Genomic DNA, 25076 nt, shown 5'->3' with positions numbered 1-25076 from the left:
GTAGTTATATTAGGAATATCATGTAGATGGTAAAACGCTAACCAAAATTTGTCTAATCATCCCCACCACTAATGTGATGACGTCACTTCAAAATTGTACATAGTAAATGGGTTTTAAATTGTATAAAATAATATAGTCCTAAACATGTACTTTACGACTCCGAATTGAATTTTTGCCCGAAAGGTCCAAATTTTTGGAAAAAAAAAATCAAAATTATAAAACAACATTTTGCAATTTAATTTTGAATCTGCTAATCCGAATGTTTTGAAATATTGCAGATGTTTTAAGGCTATAAAGAGCATCATAAATCTTTACTCAAAATATATTTGGTTATCCCCTCCAAAAACCTGATGACGTCAGCTCAAACGTTTGCCAAATAAATCCTATGTAAAATGTACAAAATATGATGAGTCTGTGCTTGTGATATATCACTCCATTCATATTTTTTGGATTTGCATATAAAGGGTGACTAAAAAAAATTAATGAATGCGTAAATTCATTTTACTGATTTACTCAGGAACTACAAAACCGAATGCTTTGAAATCTTGAAGGTGTTTTAAAGTTATCATAAGCATGGTAAGTTTTTGATCAAAATGTATTTGCTCGTCCCTCCTAAAAAATTTATGACGTCACCACAAAATTGTGCCGAATAAATCCTATCTAAAATGTACAAAATATGGTGAGTCTCTTCTTGTCATTTATCATTCCATTCAAATTTTTTCCATTTCCATATACAGGGTGACTCAAAAAAATTAATAAATGCCTGAATTTATTTTATTGAGTTAATCAGGAACTACAAAACCGAATGCTTTGAAATTTTACAGATGTTTTAAGGTTATAGAGGGCATAATAAATGTTTAGTCAAAATATTTTTGCTTATCCCCTCCAAAAAATTGATGACGTCAGCTCAAAAGTTTGCCGAATAAATCCTATCTAAACTGTACAAAATATGATGAGTCTATACTTGTAATTTATCACTCCATTCATATTTTTTGGATTTGCATATACAGGGTGACTCAAAAAATTTAATGAATGCGGAAATTTATTTTATTGATTTACTCAGGAACTACAAAACCGAATGCTTTGAAATCTTGAAGATGTTTTAAAGTTATCATAAGCATGGTAAGTTTTTGATCAAAATGTATTTGCTCATCCCCCCTAAAAAATTTATGACGTCACCACAAAATTTTGCTAAATAAATCCTATCTAAAATATGCAAAATATGATGAGTCTTTTCCTGTGATTTATCATTCCATTCATAGTTTTTGGATTTGCATATACAGGATGACCCAAAAAAATTAATGAATGGGTAAATGATTTAATCAGGAACTCCAGAACTGAATGGTCTGAAATCTTGCAAATGTTTTAAGGTTATAAAGAGCATAATAAATTTTTAGGCAAAATATATTTGGTTCTCTTCTACAAAAACTGATGACGTCAGCTCAAAAGTTTGCCGAATAAATCCTATCTAGAATATACAACATATGATGGGTCTATACTTGTAATTTATCATTCCATTCAAATTTTTTGAATTTGCATATACCGGGTGACTCAAAAAAAAATGAAATCTACTGCGAAAAAAAACATAATAGACTTGCAGTCCTCACGTTTCCGACAGCGAGGGAAGTACTGTCTAAACTCTTTACACCAATTTTTTGATGGACTGGAATAACCTTTGCAATTTTTAGGCACTCGAGAAAGATCGAATCTTTTATACATAGGTTTATAAGTTTTGTTAAGGGTGAAATTATTAAGTGTATGACACCTTTTAATATTCTAATATTTAGACCATAAATGTCATTACAACTAGTGTTTTTAAGTTTCATTATCACCTCTCTCACACGTATATACGATACCTCCAAGAATTTAAAATCACAAATATTGAATGAGTCATTTACAAGTAGCATATTGAAATTTTTAGAGGATTGAATATTAGCATTACCCGCAAACCATTGGTTGTAGCCAGTAGCTGAGCCGCCGCATTTGTAAAAAAGTTATTAAAAGTGTCACTTGATATGCTGCTGTCGGCTTCTTTATCGTGGGCTCCATTTTTTCGTGATTGATTTATAATTAGCCACATTGCTTTTGTTTTATTACTGGCAGATTCAATAAATTTTTTATTGTATTTTAGTTTAGACTGTAGCAATTTATATCTGTATAATTGTCGATATTCATTTCTTGCTTTCCTGGATTCCTCAGTCTTTACGTGATTATGCACATCACATAGAGAACGTAAATGCTGTCTCATATATTTTAGTTCTTGGTCATACCATTTAATCTGATCACCATTAATTGTGGACATTTTAACGACTTTTTCCGGGAAAGCAAGACTGACCTGGAGCTTGATAATATTAATAAAATGTAAAAATTTTGTCTCTACGTCCCAATAGGTCCGATCAATGAAATTCCAGCTAATGTTAGAGACAAAGTGAAAGAAAATAAATTTACCTACTGCAGTTAGTGGCCTATGTACTTTTACAACATTTGTTTCATTGGATGGTGGAATATATAGTTTTAGTTTAATGTCTGAGTGGTTTGTGATAGATGTGTTAACAGGAGTTACTTCAAAGGAAATGTTGTCAGTATTTATAAATGCATTATCCAAGCAGGAATTGTTCATAGTTGGAAAATCTACAGTAAAAGTCAGACCATATGCCATCAAGAAATCACATAAACGATCTTTTAATGGGTCGTCACAATCAAATTTCACATTAAAATCACGGCATATTATTATGTTGTTATTAAGTATGTGGATTAAATTAAAAATACACATCTATAAACTTTTCAAAGTTTCCAGATGGTGGCGTATAAATATTTATAAAATATAAAGATAGATTCCTTATCAGTACCCCTGATACTTCGCAGTGTCTTTCTACAGATGTTTCCTTCAGCTCTTCTACTGAAGTGCAGGAGATTTCAGAGCTTGCCATTATGAGCGATCCTCCGTGTTTTGAACTTTCCCTGGAGAAGTATGACTTTGTGATGAAGTTACTCAATCTCAGGTCTTCAGTTTCCTCAGGAAATAGCCAATGTTCGCTTATTCCAGCTATTAAATAATTGTCTTCGTTTAATATAACATCAAGTTCGTTCATTTTGTGTCTTATTGACTGGATATTTAAGATTAGTATATTCAGTGCTTGTCGGTGATTTGCTACGTTTGGGGTGTCGATTTCGTCCCTTTGTGAAAAAATCTATTGATGCAGGTGCCCGTTGGCCATAATTCGGGGTCCGTTGCTTTGTTTAGTTCGTCGAAGTTGATGGGGACCTTAAAGGAAGAATATTCTTCTGGATGTTTTGATTTCAGTTTTTCACATTGAAAATCAGATAGCTTTTGTTGCAGAAATTGCTCGAGATGATCTCCCGTCGCGTTTGGATGCAATCTATAGACGTGTAGATGAGCTTTTTTGGGTGCAGATTTTATTATGTTACAGCTGGCAGAGCTTCCAATGATTGGTTTGTTGTCAGGGCGTTTTTTCTTTGAGGTAATGGTTTTCCACTGAGTTTGAACACTTTCCTTTGTTAGATTTTCTCGTTGCTCGGTGGGTTTTACCTGTGTTTCCAGGTTGGGGTTTTCCTTATTTAGGTCATTCCTGCTTACATTAACATCGGTCATTTTCTTTCCTTATTTTGGCGGTTTTTTTTTTTGCCTCGTCAACCTGATAGTTTAGTGAGCTCTACTACATGAAAATGGGAAAAAATTCATGTCTGGAACGTGTTCTTCAAGATGTACTCGACAATTCAGATTCAGAAATTTATTACGATGGTTGCGACTAATATAAATTTAGCGATTATATATTTTTTTAAATACATCTAGTTTACAATTATTTGTGCTATAGGAAAGGCAACAGTTGGGACAAAATATATGCTATATCATGTTCAAAATTGTACTAAATTAAATATACCTATCTCAATGAACTGTTTATGAATAATTCGTACGTATTTTTTTTATACATTAATCAAAAATGGAAATTTTGAAAATGTTATTTTTAAAAATTGTTGTTGATTTGCTTTTTATGGACAATAACCATAAGTGACATTTAATTTAAACCTGTTACTTCAATTACGTTGTTATGGTGAAAGTAGGTACACATTTGGATTTTATCTCGACCATTTTGGTCCAATCCAAATATTACAGTTTTTGTATTACGCCATCTTTTTTTACTGTTATTTATGACTTTTGAAATTGAGAAATTGTTCTTGGACATTGATTGGACATCAATGACATCGGTTTCCCAATCCACTTTTCTGCCAACTTAAAAAACGGAGCACCTTTGTGTACCCATCATATTATTGATCAAACTTATCATTATTTCAATGTGTACAACGTAAGATCTGTTCTGATTTATACAATTTATTTTTCCCACTGATAAATAAATGTTATCTATATGTATTTATGCCAGATGAGTCAGTAGGCGCGCATTTCTCGATATATCATTAATTAATTATTAGAACTAGAAAGAAAAGTCCAATACTAAAGTTGTACGGTTCTTTGAGAACGATAGCCTAAAATTATTTTGAACTATACAGAGTGTTTGTTTATAAGGTACAACACTAAGATGCAACATGCAACTTAATTTATTTAAATGAAACACTATATATATTTACATAAAGGGTTATTCACGAGAAGCTCCACGCCTACAAAATTTAAAATGCAACCAACAGTACAATTTCATAGGAGTCTTTGATGTTTATTACCCTTTTTATTTTATGTTAAACATACTTAGCTGTTTGATTTTGATAATTTAGGAATAAACATTAATGACTAGGGCTAAAATTGAAAACAAACGAATTCAAAACAAAAGTTTGCAGCGAATCTCCTGTGCGGATAATGTCGTTAGAAAACCGCTCTCACTATATTTCAAAATCACATCAGTTTTTTCGTTGTTTGAACACTCTGTGTCAATTTTGACGAACGTAAGTTTTAACGTAATAGTATCTGATTCTAGGCAATGTTGTTACACAAAACGGATAACTATGTAATACTCTTTTTTTTTTAAATGGTATGAAATATCAAAGATGATTTTGAAATTGTATTTCTGGTTGCGTCTCAAATTTTTTAGGGGTAGAGCTGCTCGTGAATAACCCTGTATGTAAAGATATACCGAGTGTTTCGTTTAAAAAATACCAAGTCGGCTATTACGCCTTAAAAACAAAACACTCTGTATAGTTAAAAATAATTGTAGAGTATAGTTCTCAAAGAACCGTATAACTTTTATATTTGTATTTTTTTATTTCTAATAATTAAGTAATGAGATATCGAGTAACGCGCGCCTAGTGACTCCTCGTATACATATAGATAACATTTATTTATCAGTAGAAAAAATAAGCTGTGTAAATCAGACCAGATGATTTTATGTTGTAGACTTTAAAATAATGATAAGGTTGATCAATAATTTGGGTACACAAAGGTGCTCTGCTTTTTATGTTAACAGGAATGTGTAACAGGAAATCAAGTCGTACCAAAATGCTCGAAATAAAATCAAAATGTTTATTTTCACCCTAATAACGAGATTGGAGTGAGAGTTTCAAATTAAGTATCGTTTATGGTAATAGTTCATAAACTAATCAGACTGACAAAAAATTTTAATAGTAACATTTATAAACCTCAGTCAAAATTTCCATTTTTGCTGAATGTATAAAAAAAATACCTAGGTATTCTTCATAACCAGGAAAAATATTTTAATGAATATAACATTAAAATAAACCCATTTTCTGATGTTTGTTTTAAACAAGCAACAAATGCTCGTGATGCAAAACGAAAAATCCTTCAAGAAAATTGTGAAACTAGAAAAGTTAGGGCGAAAGCTCATTCGCTGCAAAAAGCGCACGCAATGACGAATAGTTGGAATGAGGCTAATCCGGATGAATTGGACAACGGTGGTTAATTTACTGGACGTGTTGAGAACAATCTCGTTTTTTCCAGAAAATTGCTCATAAGGAACAACGAAAATGAAAATCTCTGTCCTGTTAGATTATCGAAGAAAATGTTATAAAAACGAAATTCTAAAATAACAAGCGACAGATTATTCTTGACAGTAAATCCTATCAAAATGGACAAAACAATTAGCACAGAAGATTGGGTTAAATATTAAAAAGTTGAAAATAACTTAATCATTCTATAGATCTTCTGCAATATCTAGATTAGCTAAAAGTGGAGTTGGGAAGCAAGAATTGTAATCAAATTAACAGGGTACTCAAGTGCTAAGTTGTTAAAGCCCTACCTTCAGCTAGACAAAGATCATCATGGGAATCTAATTAAAAAATTGCGAGGAAACAAAAATTAATCAGGGATACAAACGAATGCTTTCAAGAAAGACAAATCTCGAGAACCACAAACTGAACCACAAACATAACATACATTCCATATTCATAGCAATGCAAAATAAAATTTTACAAAATATTGTGACGTCCTTCTCACGGCCAGGCTAGCTCCTTCGTCGTTGCGGGGTGATGGGTCGTTCGACTGTCTTGACCTTGGGCGCCAGTGTGTCACAAGAGGGCACACAGAAAAAAAGAAAGATGACAGGAAAGCCGAAGAAGAGAAAGAACGAAGAGTGGAATAATTAGAATAAAGAGAAGAAAAGGAAGGAAAGGGAAAAAAGGGAGAAGCAACAAATACCCGGTCTAATCACGTATATAATCTGGATTCTATATACAAAAAAATAATATAAATTGGGGGGGGCGGCAGCAGCTCGTTGGTAGGTGGATTGATGACCCTGGTGAACCGGCGACCCGTGACGATTGGAGGCAAAACAAAAAAACTGGCACAACGCAAACTGGGACGCACCCGGTTTCTCCCGGACGATCGGCGAGCACTTCCCGGCGATCGGCGCGCACTTCCCGGCGATCGGCGCGCACTTCCCGGCGACTTACCGTATTGGTACCAATATGCAGAACGCCCGTTCCCGTCTCCGCGGTCCTGTTGAGGTCAGCTTCGCTTCCTGTGCCTCTCCTGGACTCCGTTGGCCTTTGGTGTTCTCGCCTCAGCCCTTTTCTCGTCTCTCCAAACACGGTCTCCTTCCCAAAGCCTCGACACCGGCCCTCGTCGTCTTCACCCAACCTCGCCTCTCTCTTCTCCTTTTTTTTTTTTTTCTCTCTTTTTCTTTCGCCTCGTCGCTCGTCGCTCCCGCAGAGCTGCGCCGCCGCGTAAAATCAAATGTCACGTTACACACCCCCGTTAGTTACCCAAAAAAATTAATAATAACTGGAATTAAAATAATTACGGGGAGTATTAATTTTTTTCTAAACCTACCCTACCTACATAACAACTAAACTTATATCCCTATAGGACTTGGACCACTCATCCAACTATTCCCCTTATTGGACGGTCCGACATTTCAGACTAATGGCCAAACTGTAGTCCATCACATAGTCAATTTTCATATGTCTAAATCCGGTATAATAGCTACGTCACAACCTGTCAATCTATTATTTCTGTCTACTCTGGGTATAAATGGCTAAATTTCAAATTCTGCCAATAATACAAATCTGTCAAATCTGCCAACCTCGACACTAGTGCCTAAAAAAAGTCAAAATCGAAATCTATTCTCTACACAAACAAACACCCTAACCGTTCACACTCCATTCACGAGATCTATCGTTCTTCTTCATGCACTCCTCCCCTTCCTCACAGCGTCTAATCCGAGTTTCTTGTCTGATCAGGTTTCAGATCCTTGGTATGGTATCTCCCAAGATCCACACCATTCTCTGTCGTCAATCGGTACACTAGAGGTGAAAGGACTTCTGCAATCTTGCACTTCACGAATTTCGGTTCCAATTTAGCGGCATATCTTTTAGAAGCATCTGACAAAACGTAATTTTTCTTCCACACCGTATCACCAACGGCATACAAAGGTGCCTCGCGTCTCCTTAGATTATAATAATGACAATTTCTGTGATACGCCTTATCAAGTTTCCTCTTTACCTCGTTGTACAATGGCAATAAACGATCCATACTTTCCGCATAAACGTCCCTGAAAGTGGGTTGAAGATCAAACTGATGTAGGTTTTCGTCCTTACCGTACAGTAATCCGTGTACTGGTACAAAACGGCCGAAATTCAAAAAAACGGGAGTGTATCCTGTCGATTCGTGGACGGCTGTTCTCAACGCGTAGCCAATCTCGTGGATGTTAGAATCCCACTTGTCATGTCGCGTATCTTTTATGTATGAGCGTATCGCAGCTCCTACTACTTTGTTTACCCTTTCCACAGGATTCACTTGAGGATGGTACTTACAATTAAACCATAATTGGCTTCCAAACTCCTTGGCCAATCCTCTAAACATGTTGCTCGTCAACTGCTTCCCATTATCGCACACTATTACTTGCGGTGCTCCAAAGATATAAAAGACATTCTCTCGCAGATAGGTGGTAATGCTGCTACTAGTCGCCTGTCGCAGCGGCTTCAATAAACAAAACTTCGTGAACCAGTCTGATACCACAAGCAAAAATCTATTACCTTTAGACGATCTTGGAAGTGGTCCTATCAGGTCCAAAGCAATCATCTGCCATGGGTACGAGACCTTACGGGACTTCCCCATCAATCCTGGTGGCGCCAAATTGAGTGGCTTCTGCGCCTTGCACACTTCACAGCTTCTTACATAACGTTGTACGTCCTTACGCATGCGCGGCCAATAATAAAGCTCCTGCACTCTTTTCAAAGTTTTGAACATGCCTAGGTGCGCAGCAATTGGTTCGTCATGACATGATTTCATGACCTCTGTTCGGTATGTCTCTGCTACATATAATTTCCACTCTGGACTGCCATTTTGGCTCTTCAAACGCCTAAACAGGTGGGAGTCATCTTGTATCTTCCACACTGCATTACCATCTGGAAATTTGCTGACTCTTTCAAATCGACGTCTGTATTCCGGATCTTTCATGCTCTCACCCTTGACCATAGTCAATATCGCTACTTCGTGTGGCGCTCTCGACAGTGCGTCTGGGACTACATTCAACGTTCCCTTTCTATGTTCGATCTCTCAGTCGTATTGCTGTAGCTTCATGGCCCAACGTGCTAATCTAGCTGTTGGATTTTTCAATTGATTGAGCCACAACAAGCTGTAATGGTCAGTTATAATTTTAAACTTTGTACCTTCCACATATGGCCTGAACTTCTCAACACCAAACAATACCCCTAAACATTCTTTCTCAGTAACTGTGTATTTTCTTTCTTGGTCTGTCAGTGTTCGGCTAGCATAAGCTACCGGAGTCTCTTTGCCTTCTTCATTCGCCTGCACAAGCACACATCCTAAACCTCTATCTGATGCGTCGCATTGGATTGAAAATAATTTAGTAAAATCAGGACTGGCAAGCACAGGTGCTGATACTAGCGCCTCCTTGATCTTCACAAAACTTTCCTCAGCTTCGGTCGTCCAAGTAATCGCCTGACCTTTCTTTTGTCCTTTAATGAGTTGAGTTATAGGTGCACTCATCACCGCAAAATTAGGAACAAATCTCCTGTACCAACCCGCAACTCCTAAGAAACGTTTCACTTCTGTTCGCGTGTTGGGCCGTGGATATTCCACCATAGCTCTCACTTTCTCAGGATCCGTTCGCAACCCCTGTCTGTCAATTACGAACCCTAAATAACGAAGACTCGCCCTACAAAATTCACATTTGTTAAAGTTAATTGTAAGATTGGCGTCATGCAGTTTTCCATATACTTGTTGTAACACTTCTACGTGCTTCTCAAAAGTGGGTGTCGCTATCAGTAAGTCATCTAGATACACAAAGACAAATGGTTCTAAAGAGGGTCCAAAAATCGTATCCATAAGACGTTGTTGAGTTTGCGCTGCATTATTCAACCCAAACGGCAGTACATTAAATTCATATAGACCTCTTGATGGTATCACAAAAGCAGTCTTTTCTTTAGAGTTGGCATCTAAGGGAATCTGCCAGAACGCAGCTTTCAGATCTATGCTACTCAGAAACTGAGCTCCCGTTAATTTGCTCAAAATACTGTCAATGTGCGGCAACGGATAAGCGTCGCGCTTCGTGACTGAGTTAAGCTTACGTCCGTCAAAGCAAAATCTGTACTCACCTGAGGATTTCTTTATCAACACTACTGGTGATGCCCACGGGGATGAGGATGGCTGTACTACCCCTAATTCTAACATTTTGTCTAACTCGCCGTTCAAATGTTGTAACATATATGGAGACATGTTGTTATATCTCTGCTTAATTGGTTCTGCTTCACCGGTGTCAATCTTGTGAATTATTTTGTTGGTTCTACCCAACTTGGTTCCTGCTTCCCACGAAAGGGACTTAAATTTGCCAATAACCTCTCTCAAGTTTTGTTCTTGGTCGCTATTCAACTCTCCCCTACAAATAATTTTGTTGACAGTCATCACTGCCTCGTTGGTCGTTTCACCTACCTCGCATCCCTCACGTTTATCATTCACAACAATCGTTTTCTGATTCCAATCTATTACCGTTCCAAATTTCTCACAAAAATCGTTACCCAAGATTACAAAATGGCGGATGGTCGGTACCACCCAAAACTTCATGACCTTGCACGTTCCATCTACCGATATAGGTAACTGAACGTACCCCGTAATTTTCTGCATACGTCCTTCTGCAGTATTCACGCCTTCCGTTCCTGATTCGTACACATGTAGATTAAAAAATTCTATCAGATATAGACCGTTTTCCCCTATTACCGAAATTGACGCTCCGCTATCTACTAATGCAACCAATGAATGTCCATACGCTTCAATTTTCAAATGGGGCCGACTATCACATTTTTTGTCTACCTCAAACATAGCACCTAACGGATTTGTTACTATTCCAGAGCATTCGGAGTTACTAACCTGCTTAAACGATGCCTTTTTTCTACACCTTTTTGGACATCTTGCTAAGGAACCGCAAAAACTCTTCACCTTCGCCAACCACTCTCTCCACTCGTGTGGTGAGACGCCACATTTTTTCTGAGCCTTTTGATATACACCAGACAACTCGCGCGGGCTCTTGGATGCGTGTTGCCTGTTTGCTAGTTTTTTGAACACTTTGGGCAGTTAGGTCGGATAACGCCTCTTTGTCCACATCCAAAGCACACTGGTTCCTTCTTGGCTTCACGACAATCTCGCTTCAAATGACCAGCACGATTGCAATTATAACATCGCAGTTCACTAACTTCAGGTCGGGCACAATGTGACCGTGACTGCCTCGATTTAGACGAATGCGCCTCTGTCTCTACTAACGTCTCAGAGTAGGCCAAATCTGGTTCTAGCAACGCTACACTTCTCCTTGGTGGGGGTTGGAATCGTTGTTGTGTCTTAAAGGCGGCTTCCAACGTCCTGCAAACATCGGCCAACTGTTCAATGGATCTTATCTCTTGCAAAGCTATTCTAGTCTGGAACTTGGGCAGTAAGTTTTTCTTTATGGTGCTTAATCTAATTTCTTCTGACGGCGGTTGTGAGAGACGACTAAATAAATTCGCCATTGCAGCTATGTAAATAGTAACACGTTCGCTGTAACCTTGTGTCCTGCTACGAATCTCTCTCCACAATTCTTCGTCGTAATCGGGTGGTAAAAAATCTCGCTTCAAAGCCTGTACTAACGAATCCCAACTGTGCACTGAATCTCTGATTGAACGGTACCATATTAGCGCTTGACCTTGGAATAAATCTACGGCAGATCGGAACAACTCTTCTTTCGACGTACTTCTCGCCCTTCTAAGTTCATCAATTCGCTGCAGAAAGGAACTCACTGATTTACCATCGAACGTAATTCCCCATTTGTACACTGGTGCTATTTTGTGCATAGCTCCTTGTACATCTGCGCTACCTGAACCTCCCGGTAAGTTGGCTTGGTCCAATATCTCTAAACGTGTTTCATCGAATGCTACAATGATCAACGTATTGTCCAATTTATACGCTGCGGATTCTTCACCTTCAACGCTGGCGGGGTCTGCACAAAACCTACTGACTCTTCCCAACACGTGGTTGATCCTGGTCTGTAACCTCCTGTTTGCTTCTACCCGAGATCCGTCAAATTGCCTCAACAACTCTCGTATCTCCGCTATCGTGGCGTCAACTTCCTTCTTTTCGTCTTGAAACACAAACTGTGACGTAGTGTAAACAATATTGGGCCGTGCCTGATCTTCCCGTAGCCTTCTCCTCAAATTCTTCCTTTTTGTGTCAACGTCGACACGGTCTGTGCGAGCTACTCCTCGTATCCTCAACTCGTAGTCGATTTCGTTGACCTTGAGAAAGTTCGGTTCCATGTCATAAATGGAGCTTGCACTGGCCATTATGTAACCCTACGATACAAGACCTCTTAAAAATGCGCACTATCTAGATCTAATAAGATACTAATTATTATTGTTGCTTCTCGGACAGAATAGAGCGTAGAAAAAGAAGTAGAAAGAAAAGAAAAAAGAAAAGAACCCGACAACTCAACAAAATCCACCACTCGCATCAAAGTTTTACACCCTAAAGCTTCGAATCAAAGCCCCACGTTGGGCGCCATTTTCTTGTGTGACGTCCTTCTCACGGCCAGGCTAGCTCCTTCGTCGTTGCGGGGTGATGGGTCGTTCGACTGTTTTGACCTTGGGCGCCAGTGTGTCACAAGAGGGCACACAGAAAAAAAGAAAGATGACAGGAAACCCGAAGAAGAGAAAGAACGAAGAGTGGAATAATTAGAATAAAGAGAAGAAAAGGAAGGAAAGGGAAAAAAGGGAGAAGCAACAAATACCCGGTCTAATCACGTATATAATCTGGATTCTATATACAAAAAAATAATATAAATTGGGGGGGGCGGCAGCAGCTCGTTGGTAGGTGGATTGATGACCCTGGTGAACCGGCGACCCGTGACGATTGGAGGCAAAACAAAAAAACTGGCACAACGCAAACTGGGACGCACCCGGTTTCTCCCGGACGATCGGCGAGCACTTCCCGGCGATCGGCGCGCACTTCCCGGCGATCGGCGCGCACTTCCCGGCGACTTACCGTATTGGTACCAATATGCAGAACGCCCGTTCCCGTCTCCGCGGTCCTGTTGAGGTCAGCTTCGCTTCCTGTGCCTCTCCTGGACTCCGTTGGCCTTTGGTGTTCTCGCCTCAGCCCTTTTCTCGTCTTTCCAAACACGGTCTCCTTCCCAAAGCCTCGACACCGGCCCTCGTCGTCTTCACCCAACCTCGCCTCTCTCTTCTCCTTTTTTTTTTTTTTTTTCTCTTTTTCTTTCGCCTCGTCGCTCGTCGCTCCCGCAGAGCTGCGCCGCCGCGTAAAATCAAATGTCACGTTACAATATAATAAAATTGGTTATATTTCCTTTCAAGAAATAGTCAAACCGAATACTATGCGTGATACAATTTTTCCTGACAAAATCTCATGATAATAATGTTTTTCCCATCATATGTAGAAAAAGTGTTCTTATTATCCCGTCTTTGATGGAGAAAAATCAACATTTTTACATCGATGTAGAAAATGCAGCTTTTCTCAACTTCCATCATACAATCAGAAAGCAACAATCTCATTTCTCCATCGTTACTACTCTACCTCACCTCTAATATAATTGAATCCCTCCGTTGTTATGGTCCGTTGCTATGAAAAGAATTTGACAGTCGAGCTCGAGAATAATTTGCGTTCTGCGTTTAAACAACTGGTGGTACTGTTTAGACAACGTAATGTGTGATCAAGACGAAGAAAACGAAAACTGTACCCCCAAACATTCACAGAGGCAGCAAAAATAACGACGTTTGATTTACTTCCCGCAAAATCCAGAAAGAAATATGACATGGCTTACAAGGCGTTTCTCAAAAAAAGACATGTTCGTTCTCGGAAAACGTTCTCCTGGTATACTTCACCAAGCAAGCAAAGAAATCCAAGTCCTCCACGTTATGATCTCTGTTCAATACTGAAATCAACTATCAGCATTCATCATGACACTCATGTTGAAACATATCACCAACTTCAAGGATTTTTAAAACGCCAATCTGAAAATTATCAAGCAAAAAACCGAAAACGTTCACATCTGCAGAAATTAAAGAATTCGTAAACAAAGCTGCAAATGAGTTACACTTGGCAACAAGGGTTTGAATAAGTGAGTGCATTCGTTAATTTAATAATATTTTTCTAATTTTTAGGTTATTTTAATAATGGGGACAGCCGGTACTTGTCGTACTAATGAACTCTACGATATGAAGGTGAATGATATTAAGGATCTAAATACAACTTTTCTGGTGACACTGCCAGTCACTGAAACAAAAACTGCAACAACATTTACGGTAACTAGTGGGAGCTCTATGAAGTTGTAAAAAAATATTTGAATCTTCGACCTGCCATCGTTCTTAACAACTTTTTTTGTGAACTTTTGAAAAGGTAAATATACCTTCCAAAGAAATGGAGTAAACAAATTTGCCGGTCGCAGTTTCCGCAGATCCAGCGCCACCTTGCTCGTAGACGCTGGCGCAAGTACGTATTACCGCATTAAAAAGGCATGGGGGTTGGAAGTCAACCTCCGGCACAGAGGGCTACATTGACGACTCCTTGAAGAACAAAATAAATTCTGCACAGAAGATTCATGGTGCTGTTCAGCAGTCTTCTAGCACGAATACTAGTTATAACACCAATTCTAGTACACTAGTATAAATAAAAATTTAAAATTTGATGTAAATTCAGCTCCATTTTCCATTATTAATCATGAAAGTTTAAATATATTTATAAATAAATAAACGTTTGCCTTCCTATGATAGGAAAAAGTATAATGTTATGAATTACTTCACTCGCCTTTGGCTCGTTTCGTAAATTTTCATCTCGTGAAAAAATACCAATTTTCTCACTCGAGTAACAATATACTATTTCAATATCGATGTGTTCTTTTACCATTAGCGGACATTGGACTATCAGCCATAGCAACGTATCAGCATCCATATATTAGATGCGATTTATAAAATTAAAAGAACTGTTTTGTTTTGTTCTAGTCGTAAAAGAAAATAAAATTCAATTTGATTAAACATTCCAAACAATAAAATTTAGTCTAATGTTTATTAACAAACAACAATCTATTTCAGTATATGTACAGATTAAATCATTATTTACATATTTACAATATAGGTACAGATTGATTACATTTTTTAGATATAAAAAAACTTATAATCTACAATATATACTTAGGTATACATATGTATTTCAGCCACAAAATGAAAATATCGCTCGCATGTCATGATACTTTTTTTAATAAACTGACAAAACTATCATTGAGTAAGAAAATACGACAAGGTTGCCGTCGGTGTTCGGTTTTTTGCTCCAATTCAGATTTTTACACTTTCTATGAACAACTAGTTCTCAAAAGAAAACCTGCTTGAACTTCGTGCTTTGCTTTTGTTACGTGTTTTTTCACGTCTGTATCAATTTTCTAAAAGAAACAAAGTTTCGTAGTTACTATGCTTGCAGCATCTTCAGTATTTGAACAGCAAAGTTCCCGCTTCCTCTCTGAAACAAACATTGTTAGGAGTGAATTTTGGAGAAATTGTTGTGAAATGCATTAAAATTCTGTGAACAAATTTAAACTACAAGCCACTTCTACGCTCGAAGAGAACTACGGCTTGTTACAAAATGTTGATTTTAGTTATGTAGCCTGAGTGGATGCATAGTGAGAAGAATATTCGACGATGGAAAACAGCCTTGACATCGTTTCTTGCTAATTCTGAGTATAAGTAGTTAAAAGGTATCATGGCACTTCACATTTAAAAATTTTTAAATATTTTGTACTCGAAGCGCCGAACAGATGCAAATCTAAAAATGCGTCTTGAATTCGTGAACAACGAATTTAGCGTTGCCATTTGTTAGACGAAACGCATCCTGATATCTTAGTAGCATCACGTGGGTTTTAGCGCGGGTTGTTCATGCTTCGATGTTTAACATGAATGCTGCATCCGTTGAGCGATTCTGACAAAAATTTTTGTTACAAAGTACGAGACACACACAGAGGAAATAAATTACTCATTGAAACAACCATTTACAACACCACTTACAAATTATAAAATTATTATTAAACTATTAGAACTAAAATTAATTGTGCGATGGAAAATTATCTAAATCAAAGTGTTCTCTGATTGAAATATGTTAAATGGTGTTACCTGTGAAAGATTTGGCCATACAAATAATATGACTCTGATTAAGAGGATTTTCTATTGCAACCATACTGTTTTCTGTGCGGTGATTTCGAAATATATGGACAATTTGTAGCTACTACGATGACAATTGTAGCTCCTACTGATGGTGCAGGAATTTCGCCTAAATTCTCTGGTTTGAAATTGGTTTAGCGTATGTTTTACTGCAATTTTAAATATTTTGTGATATTGTGAAATACTAATGTTTTAAGTTACTTTAAAACACTCTTATGTTGACATCTTCCAGATCAGTTAGCGGTATCCATTTCTTAAAACTTAAGGTTAGAAACGTGATGAAAAGCCTACATCGCAAAATGTTATAATTAAAAATAAGTACCTACTTTGTTCGCAAAATTTACCTCCTTTAAACTAGTTTTCCACAATCCAGTTTGAAGTGGAAGTATTTTTCAAAACATTCTTCCAAGAGTTCTTGACGCATAACAGAAGTTTTGGTTCCATTTTTTTTTTAAATTATGGAAACACCTGTTCTGAATAGTTAAACCAAATTTATAAAGTTTTTTTCAAAATATTTTTACTTACCTTAATATACGTGTTTTGTTTGTTCTTTTCAATTTGGATAGTAATACGTACACCAGTTTGTGCAGCAGCTCGTTTTGTATTGTTGTGAAGGCCTCACGAAAAAATGTGTACTGAAATTTCTTATTAGATAACGCCAAATATATTTAGATGATGACTCACCTAAAGTAAAAGTTGAAGCTACGCTCAGTTTGGTGAAAATATAGTTGAAAAATTTTGGTAAAAAAGTGACTGATCAAGTTTGCATTTATGGAAATAGTTAAAATTTGGAACATTATCAAAAAAATGTATCAAAGTTCAAAATTTGTGTCATTAGAACAAAAAAAATTTGGTGAAAGTTAAGAATCCGAAAATCATACTTCAGAAAAACTATGAAGAAAATATTTGTAACAAAAGTCGCCATATCAAATTATTTAGCTTGTGTCTATATTTTCCACAGATGTGAAAATTGTGTGAATTTCAAAAATAAGTTTAAATATAAGAATAGCTAAATAAATAAATTAATAAACACAGTGCCAATTTTCACAATATCTGAAGACCGATGAAAGATAAAAGTATGTACTTATACAAAGGTGTCCATCATAAAATAGTGGTTTTCTTTTGATTTTCGTCTTTCGTCAATTGAGTTCCACTAATTATCAAATCTATTTGCTACTTTTATTAAATGGTGCGCTATGTTTCCCAAATTATTTTGCTTTGTTTTTTTTTTGACAAAACAATTTCGTTGGGTTGATGAAGGCTGTGTTTAACTCCTAAGGAAATTAAAATTCAATTGTTAATGGAAAATCCTCAAGAAGAAATGAGCTTATCTACCATAGGCAGAGCTATTAAGTACTTTCACCAGTCCTTTTTTTTTACTGATGAATTTGGAATATGGATGCATTATAGAAGTTTTAGACGTTCGTTTAAAAACTGTTGCTTCTTTGAAATGACCTGATAAAGCAGAGTCCAGTTCAGCCGTAAAATCAGTCAGACCTCGAAATATACCTGGATTTTGTGGTTCTCTACTTTCGTCATGTCCACGTAACGCAAGTTCAAACACTCGACAAGATTTTATGCACATTATTAATCGGCGTAATATATGGCGATTTTTGTCTACTCTTGCGTTATGTGTCCGAATGTTATTAATAGAGGCGAATGAGTTACTTCTGCCGACCACTGTCAGAAAGGGAACGCGGTCCCATTCAATCAAATGGCTAGGACGTGTGATTTCCATGGCAACGGTGTAAATAAAACGTTTATGATTCGGTTTCTGTGCTCGGCTTTTATCAGCAATAACATATCATATATCCAAGACACACATCTTTAGATGTAAGTGGATCTAAGTTTTGATCCATTTTATACAAGTGGAGCGAGATGAAAAAATTAGGAGTTATGACACAAATTACCGGATAATTTTTTAAATATTGAAAATTACTATTTTGCTATGTACAGTGTATTTGTAGACGTTGTAATTTTGGAGGGGGTACGTGCCCTTGTGCGATCCGGCACCAGCTGCTCCTGATAGGTATAGCAAAATCCAAATAACAACAGTACCGCATTCTCAAATTTAGGGAATGATAGAATGAACCGTCCCTGATTTGATCAACAAAATAATAATAAAAAAAAATGTGATCGGCGTGGATGGTAATTGAATATTGAAAGTTTGGCCCGACGGGGAGGAGTTTTGGATCGCCGTTGAATTAAGCATTCGACAGATTTTTTGTCACTATTCGAGTTCAACCTTCATTATTCATTTTAATAATGGAAAGGTTTCTTCTCCACATTTTACTAGGTATTCGGCAATATTTTGTGACCACTCGAGGAAGCTGCGTAAAGCGGTGTCAAACCATAAATATCAGCGCTATTGATTTCGGCTCCGCATTTCACCAGTCACTCGACAATTTTTTCGTGACCTTGAGAGGAAACTACGTGAAGCGGTGTCCAACCCTATGCATTAGGGCGATTGATTTCGGCTCCGAATTTTAGCAGGCATTCAACAATTTTTCCGTGGCCTTGAGAGGAAGCTACCTTAAGCGGTGTCTTACCACTTTTATCAGCGCCATTGATTTCGGCTCCGCATTTCACCAGGCATTCGACAATTTTTTCGTAGCCTTTCCAGCAAGCTGCGTAAAGCGGTGTCTGTCCAAAATTATCAGCGCGATTGATTTCGGCTCCGCATTTCAACAGGCATTCGACAACTTTTTCGTGACCTCGAGAGGAAGCTGTGTGAAGCGGTGTCTCTCCATAGAAATCAGCGCGATTGATTTCGGCTCCGCATTTCACCAGGCATTCGACAATTTTTTCGTGACCTCGAAAGCAAGTTTCGTGCAGCAATGTGTTCTCATATATATTTGCTGGATTAATTTTTGCTCCGCATTTCACCAGGCATTCGACAATTTTTTCGTGACCTCGAGAGGAAGCTGCGTAAAGCGGTGTGTGACCATAATAATTATCAGTGCGATTGATTTCGGCTCCGCATTTCAACAGGCATTCGACAATTTTTTCGTGACCTTGAAAGGAAGCTACGTGAAGCGGTGTCCAGTCACATGCATTAGCGCGGTTGATTTCGGCTCTGCATTTCACCAGGCATTCGACAATTTTTTCGTGACCTTGAGAGGAAGCTACGTAAAGCGGTGTCATACCACTTTTATCAGCGCCATTGATTTCGGCTCCGCATTTCACCAGGCATTCGACAATTTTTTCGTAGCCTTTCCAGGAAGCTGCGTAAAGCGGTGTCCATCCACGTTTATTAGCGCGATTGATTTCGGCTCCGCATTTCACCAGGCATTCGACAATTTTTTCGTGACCTTGAGAGGAAGCTACGTAAAGCGGTGTCATACCACTTTTATCAGCGCCATTGATTTCGGCTCCGCATTTCACCAGGCATTCGACAACTTTTTCGTGACCTTCCAAGGAAGCTGCGTCAAGTGGTGTCTGACCATACTGATCAGCGCGATTGATTTCGGCTCCGCATTTCACCAGGCATTCGACAATTTTTTCGTGACCTCGAGAGGAAGCTGCGTAAAGCGGTGTTTCATCGTTATTATTAGTGTGATTGATTTGGGCTCCGCATTTCACCAGGCATTCGACAATTTTTTGGTGACCTTGAGAGGAAGCTGCGTAAAGCGGTGTCGAACCATTAATATTAGCGCGATTGATATCGGCTCCGCATTTCACAAGGCGTTCGACAATTTTTTCGTGACCTTGAGAGGAAGCTACGTGAAGCGGTGTCCAACCAGTGTTATCAGCGTGATTGATTTCGGCTTCCGATTTCACCAAGCATTCGAGAATTTTTTCGTGACCTTGAGAGGAAGCTACGTAAAGCGGTGTCTTACCACTTTTATCAGCGCCATTGATTTCGGCTCCGCATTTCACCAGGCATTCGACAATTTTTTCGTGACCTCGACAGGAAGCTGCGTAAAGCGGTGTCTCACCAAAAAGATCATCAGCGCGATTGATTTCGGCTCCGCACTTCACCAGGCATTCGACAATTTTTTCGTGACCTTGAGAGGAAGCTACGTAAAGCGGTGTCCGTCCATCTTTATTAGCGCGATTGATTTTAGCTTCGCATTTGAGTAAGTACTTTACAACTGTTACGTGCCCCTCTCGAGAAGCTATTATAAGAGGCGTACTACGATCGAATTTAACAGTACAATTAACTTCTTTATTAAGAAGACTCCAAGATGAAAATAATTGTTTGTTAACAACAATGTTAAACGCTTTTGCGTAACCGTGCAAGGCGACAAAAAATAAAATATTAATTTTGTCTGTTCGACTATACGAATCTTTTAGTTGTAATTCGCGTGATTGCAATAATTCCAGTTCCGCTCCCAAACTTTCACTTTCTCGTGCCCATGCTAAGGGTGTGATTTTATGTAAAAAATCTTGCTCTAATATTTCACATTTATCTAACAAAAACAATAACGCTTTAAAATATTCTTTCGTTTCTAGTGAACTACTCATAATCTCCCTATTTGCCTGAATAACATAACCCCCAGATTCGGTTTGTACATTTAAACGCCCATATCTTCGTCCCCAAGAACAAATGAGATGTAAGGCACTTCTTCCACATTTATCTTTACGTTTTATTATTTCGTCGTCAAAGTTCTCCACTTCATCAAAATTTCTATATAAAATCGCCATGTGGACCGGTGAATTTTTGCCACTTAACATGTCGAAAAAGAAACGTACATTACCATACTTTTCATCAAAAAATATGTCCTTGCGTACCAATTCAAAATTTTTAGAAAAATATAAAGCCACAAAATATTCGGCAAAGGAAGCATGTGCAAACTGCGGAATGCCGTTTTGTACTCCAGTCACGATACCGACAGTCGCGAAATCTTCAGAAACAGAATCTATATCTTGCGAACAATCTATCTTTAATTGTTCTAAAATATCTTCAGGAAATATTACTGCAAGCACCAACTTTTCATACTGCTTTAATTTCTCTTCCTTTTTTTTCCTCACATCTTCTTCCCAAAAAACATTGTTTACGGGCACTTTATCTCCATAGAAAAACTTAAATTTTCCTTCAAAGAAATAACGATACATGTCAGTCAGGAGAAATTTATTGTTTAATAACTCTAAATATTTTCCCTTATTTTTAAATAATACGTCTGTCAGCATAAAAATTTGAAGAGGGATTCCCAACATATCTATATGTTTTATAAGTGCAAACGTGGATTTAATTTTGTCGATGGTGAGTTTCATATCTACAGACGCAATAAAACTGTTAAGACGTTTCTTAATATAATCTTCTTGCTCGACTTCGCTGAGCTGATTGATACTAACTGATAGAGTGTCAAGTTTTTCTTCAAGAGAAGACTTCAAATGTTGTCTTGCAGTAACCCACTGAGTGAAACCTTTCTGCGATAACATTAGAATGAGATCTAAAGTCCCATTTAAATACTGAGTAAATATTTCATCAAGAGCGTCCCATACAAAAACCGCAGAGCGTTGCTTTAAGCACAGCGTCAAGTATTCTCGATCTAGCCCAGCCAGGGGTCGATATTTTTCGTTTAAAATAAATGTTTCGAATAGTTTTAAATCTGCTGATATTCCATCTTTTCCTGAATTTTTAAAGAAAAACATAACATCTTGAGCACCCAGAATCACGGTCCAATATCTCGCACAACAGTTGTTTTTTAGATTCTTCGTTAACTCGGTTTTGCCCATTCCTGGGTCAGCTGTTATTAGATTTATGTTGTTGCTAAATTCGGAAGACCAAATTTCGTTTTCGTTTTTAGAACGACTAGGTAATTTATAATTGCGTAGTTCATTAACAGAGCCTTTGCTTCGGATCCATTCTAAATTTTGATCGTTGACAAATTTAAAATAGTGTACAGTGTGGGATGCTGCTCCTTTAGAACATATTTTCTGAAAATCAGAATCACTGCATTTTTTTTCACTCCTTATAAAAATTGGAATATTAAAAATTTTGGGATCTGTATTACTTAAAAAACCCTCGATGTCTGTTAGAGTATGCTTTTTAGATATTTTCAATTTCTGGCAATTACCTTCGCAATTTAAAATGATAACAGTATTTCGATCAACATCTTCGAAGTATTCTGTGTTTATAATATTGACTGACAAATACCTGTCGATATAAAAATTAGGAAAAGCTTCCTTTTGTCCATCTATATGGTATGTACCATTTGCCATCTCTAAAAGTTTTTCCGCAGTAACATGCTTGAAAATTTCTTCATTTTTTTCGAAAGCAGTCACCAAATTACGTGGTTCTTTGCCTTGTATAGAAATGGTGAATTTTCGCAATACTTTTTCATACAGTTCGACTTCTGGTTCCAAGTTGAACAAGTTTTGAAATACAGAGTGTTCTGTCATCCATTCTTCATATTTTCCCTCGCCAAGTATAATATATTTTGCATCTGGACAGAATTTAATAGCTTTTTCCATATTGTCGTGTTCCTTTACAATAAGCGGACATTTCTCCATCAGCCATAGCAACTGTGTTAACAAATTTGCATCCAGATTTTCAACACTACTTACATAATCAAAAGAAAGGGAATAAAGTAATCGAACTTTGTTTAATTCTTTGAGGTCAATGTTTCGGTCCAAGTCTCCCCACAAATTTTTAACTGCGTTGCTACCTCTCTTTTCCAACAACGTAATGTCGAACAGACAAATAGCCTCTCGAAGTATTTTCATTTCGTCTGTGACGGAACCAAAAACAAACGGTTCGATCTGAGAAGAAAGCAATCGAAGTGCGATAACACGTTGCATCATTCTTTTGCTTAGCTTTTCTTTTCTTCCATCTCGCATACTCCATTCTGATATGACGTCGACGTACTTCTTGAAAGTTTCTTCGTTAGAGCAAAACATCTCAGTAAATTTATTCATTGTTGATTTTGTAAGAGCTTCAAAACGTTCTTGGGTTGTGTAAAGACGAAAACACTCGAAGAATTTTTGATACTGCTGAATTTTTTCAGGATTTTGTTTAGTCCATTCGTCCTCGACGATTTGAAATGTATGATAATAATTTATATTTTCAGAAATTCTTAAAGCGTCGAAATCGTCTCCTGAAACTGTCTTTTTAATCACCTTCAGGTAAAACTGTTTTCCTTCTAGTCTAAATTTTGTTTCTTCTGAAGTTTTGAAAGTATTTGTGGTGAATAATATAAATTCCTGCACTTCGCCTTGAACCTCTTGAGCAGATTTGAAATATTTGATTAAACTAAAGTCTCCCTTTTCGCCTGCTAGCTGCTTTATATATAATTGTCTTTTTTCGTTACTGTGTTTTAATTGCAGTGCTTTTGTTTTAATTCCCTTATCAGTCTTAAGTTCAATAACTATGTCATCAAAATCACCAAAATTTTTATCGTTCGAAGAAATGCGAAAGTCATTTATTGTACTGTCGCTTACTAATTGTAGTGCGACGTTAGCGGTAACTAAATCTTCGTATTTTTTGCCCTTGTCGGTGGTTCCTCCCCGTTTTTCGAAAGTCTGAAACAGAATCAACAACGCGAATAAATCGAGAAAAACTGTAATTCTTTTTAAGATATAGACCTATGAAGTAGATAATACGTATTCTCTGTTATGGTTCATTTTTAATTATTTTTCTAATGTAGTCTGTCAGCTAGTAGGTATGTGCATGTGTGATATTGATGATCAACAAAAAACACTCACAAAAATTTAACAAAATGGTGACGCAGCCCCAGAATTGCAGTAAACCAATATAAAACTGTCATGAAATGTTGTTAAGAACATGAGGTAAAAAAATCAAGAGCACTTCAACAGGTTAGAATTGGAAATAATGCTGCTTATAAGCCTAGGACAAGAAATCAGAATTTGTCCCTTACGTCCAATTCGACAGGAGGAATTAATATAAACTAATTCCACAATTAACATTAATTCTCGAGGCTAACTTTGAATTTAGTTTTATGATTAAAATAAAGAATTCTAGCACTTAAAAAGCTTGTGTTTTATCGATTTTTAATTTTCTAAAACCTAGGAGATCATAGGGAAATGTAATCTGGACCTCTGTAAAAAAGTGCCTGTTATAATTTCGTCTGTTTGCTGTACTCGGCCAGGCCTCGACTACCAAACTGCAGACTGCATAATACTCAGTTTTTCATCCTTCGTACATACATTAATAACTACCGGGTGACTATTAATGAATGTGATTTTTTTAAACAGGTTGGCAACCTATTTAAAATTTTATCATGGCAAAACTGATTTTCAAAGTAACATATATAGCAGCTGCCATCGTCTTAACCAATCAACACATTTGTTACGCATAGTCATGTCAAAATTGACAACTGTAAACTGAGGTACTAGCGTTTTTTGCCAATAATTCAGAATTGCCAACGCAAAAATTTGCTTCAAACATTAACTATTAATATCGACTAAATTCAAAGACATTATCGATTCATCAAAACGTCCAAATGCATTCTTTATTTCATTTTGCTTCATTAAATAGTTGGTATGTTCAAACTGTAATATATATGTCCCACAAATTTAAAAACCAAAATAAATATCATATATTTTGATAAACAAACTCACCTCTTTCGAAAAATCTTCATTTAATTTTCCATCCTTTTCTTTACGAATCCGCTCTTTTTGACGTGTATTTTCTTGGGTACTTTCTTTAATTTGCTCATTATTCCGAAATGCAAATGCTTGTTTGTTTGAAGTATCTTCTGTTTGGATTCGATCTGTCGGCTAACAAAATATTTAATTAATGACATTTCTTTATTTATTTATTTATTTATTTATTTATTTATTTATTTATTTATTTACTTATTTGTTTGTTTAGTTATTTATTTATTTATTTATTTATTAATAAATACATATGTTAAACAATTTTTTGGGAAGACAATGTAAATTAACATGCCTAAATTGTTAATGACAGAGCGCTTTGGGTCTATAAAGACAGCAGTAGTCTAATATTTGTGGAATGTTATTTCTACGTGGTAATCACTATA

The 25076-nt window shown here is 37.0% G+C and overlaps 1 protein-coding gene across 1 annotated transcript in view; it reads right to left on the bottom strand.

Moving 5' to 3' along the window:
* Positions 1-25076, bottom strand: part of LOC135125687 (uncharacterized) — a 75499-nt gene that overhangs the window by 36120 nt on the left and 14303 nt on the right. The window contains exons 5-8 of the mRNA XM_064051337.1: positions 24655-24813; positions 16813-23595; positions 16654-16763; positions 16473-16601 (exon numbers count right to left, since the gene is read on the bottom strand). Coding sequence (XP_063907407.1) covers positions 18580-23595; positions 24655-24813 — 5175 coding nt within the window. The 3' untranslated portion in view covers positions 16473-16601; positions 16654-16763; positions 16813-18579. The remainder of the gene's footprint in view (positions 1-16472; positions 16602-16653; positions 16764-16812; positions 23596-24654; positions 24814-25076) is intronic.

This window comes from Zophobas morio, unplaced genomic scaffold (assembly GCF_036711695.1).
Source record: "Zophobas morio isolate AGI-343-1 ecotype UQ-CSIRO unplaced genomic scaffold, CSIRO_AGI_Zmor_V1 ptg000009l, whole genome shotgun sequence".
Taxonomy (NCBI): Eukaryota; Metazoa; Arthropoda; class Insecta; order Coleoptera; family Tenebrionidae; genus Zophobas; species Zophobas morio.
The sequence above is the reverse complement of the archived record's forward strand: the minus strand, read 5'-3'. Positions and strand labels throughout refer to the sequence as shown.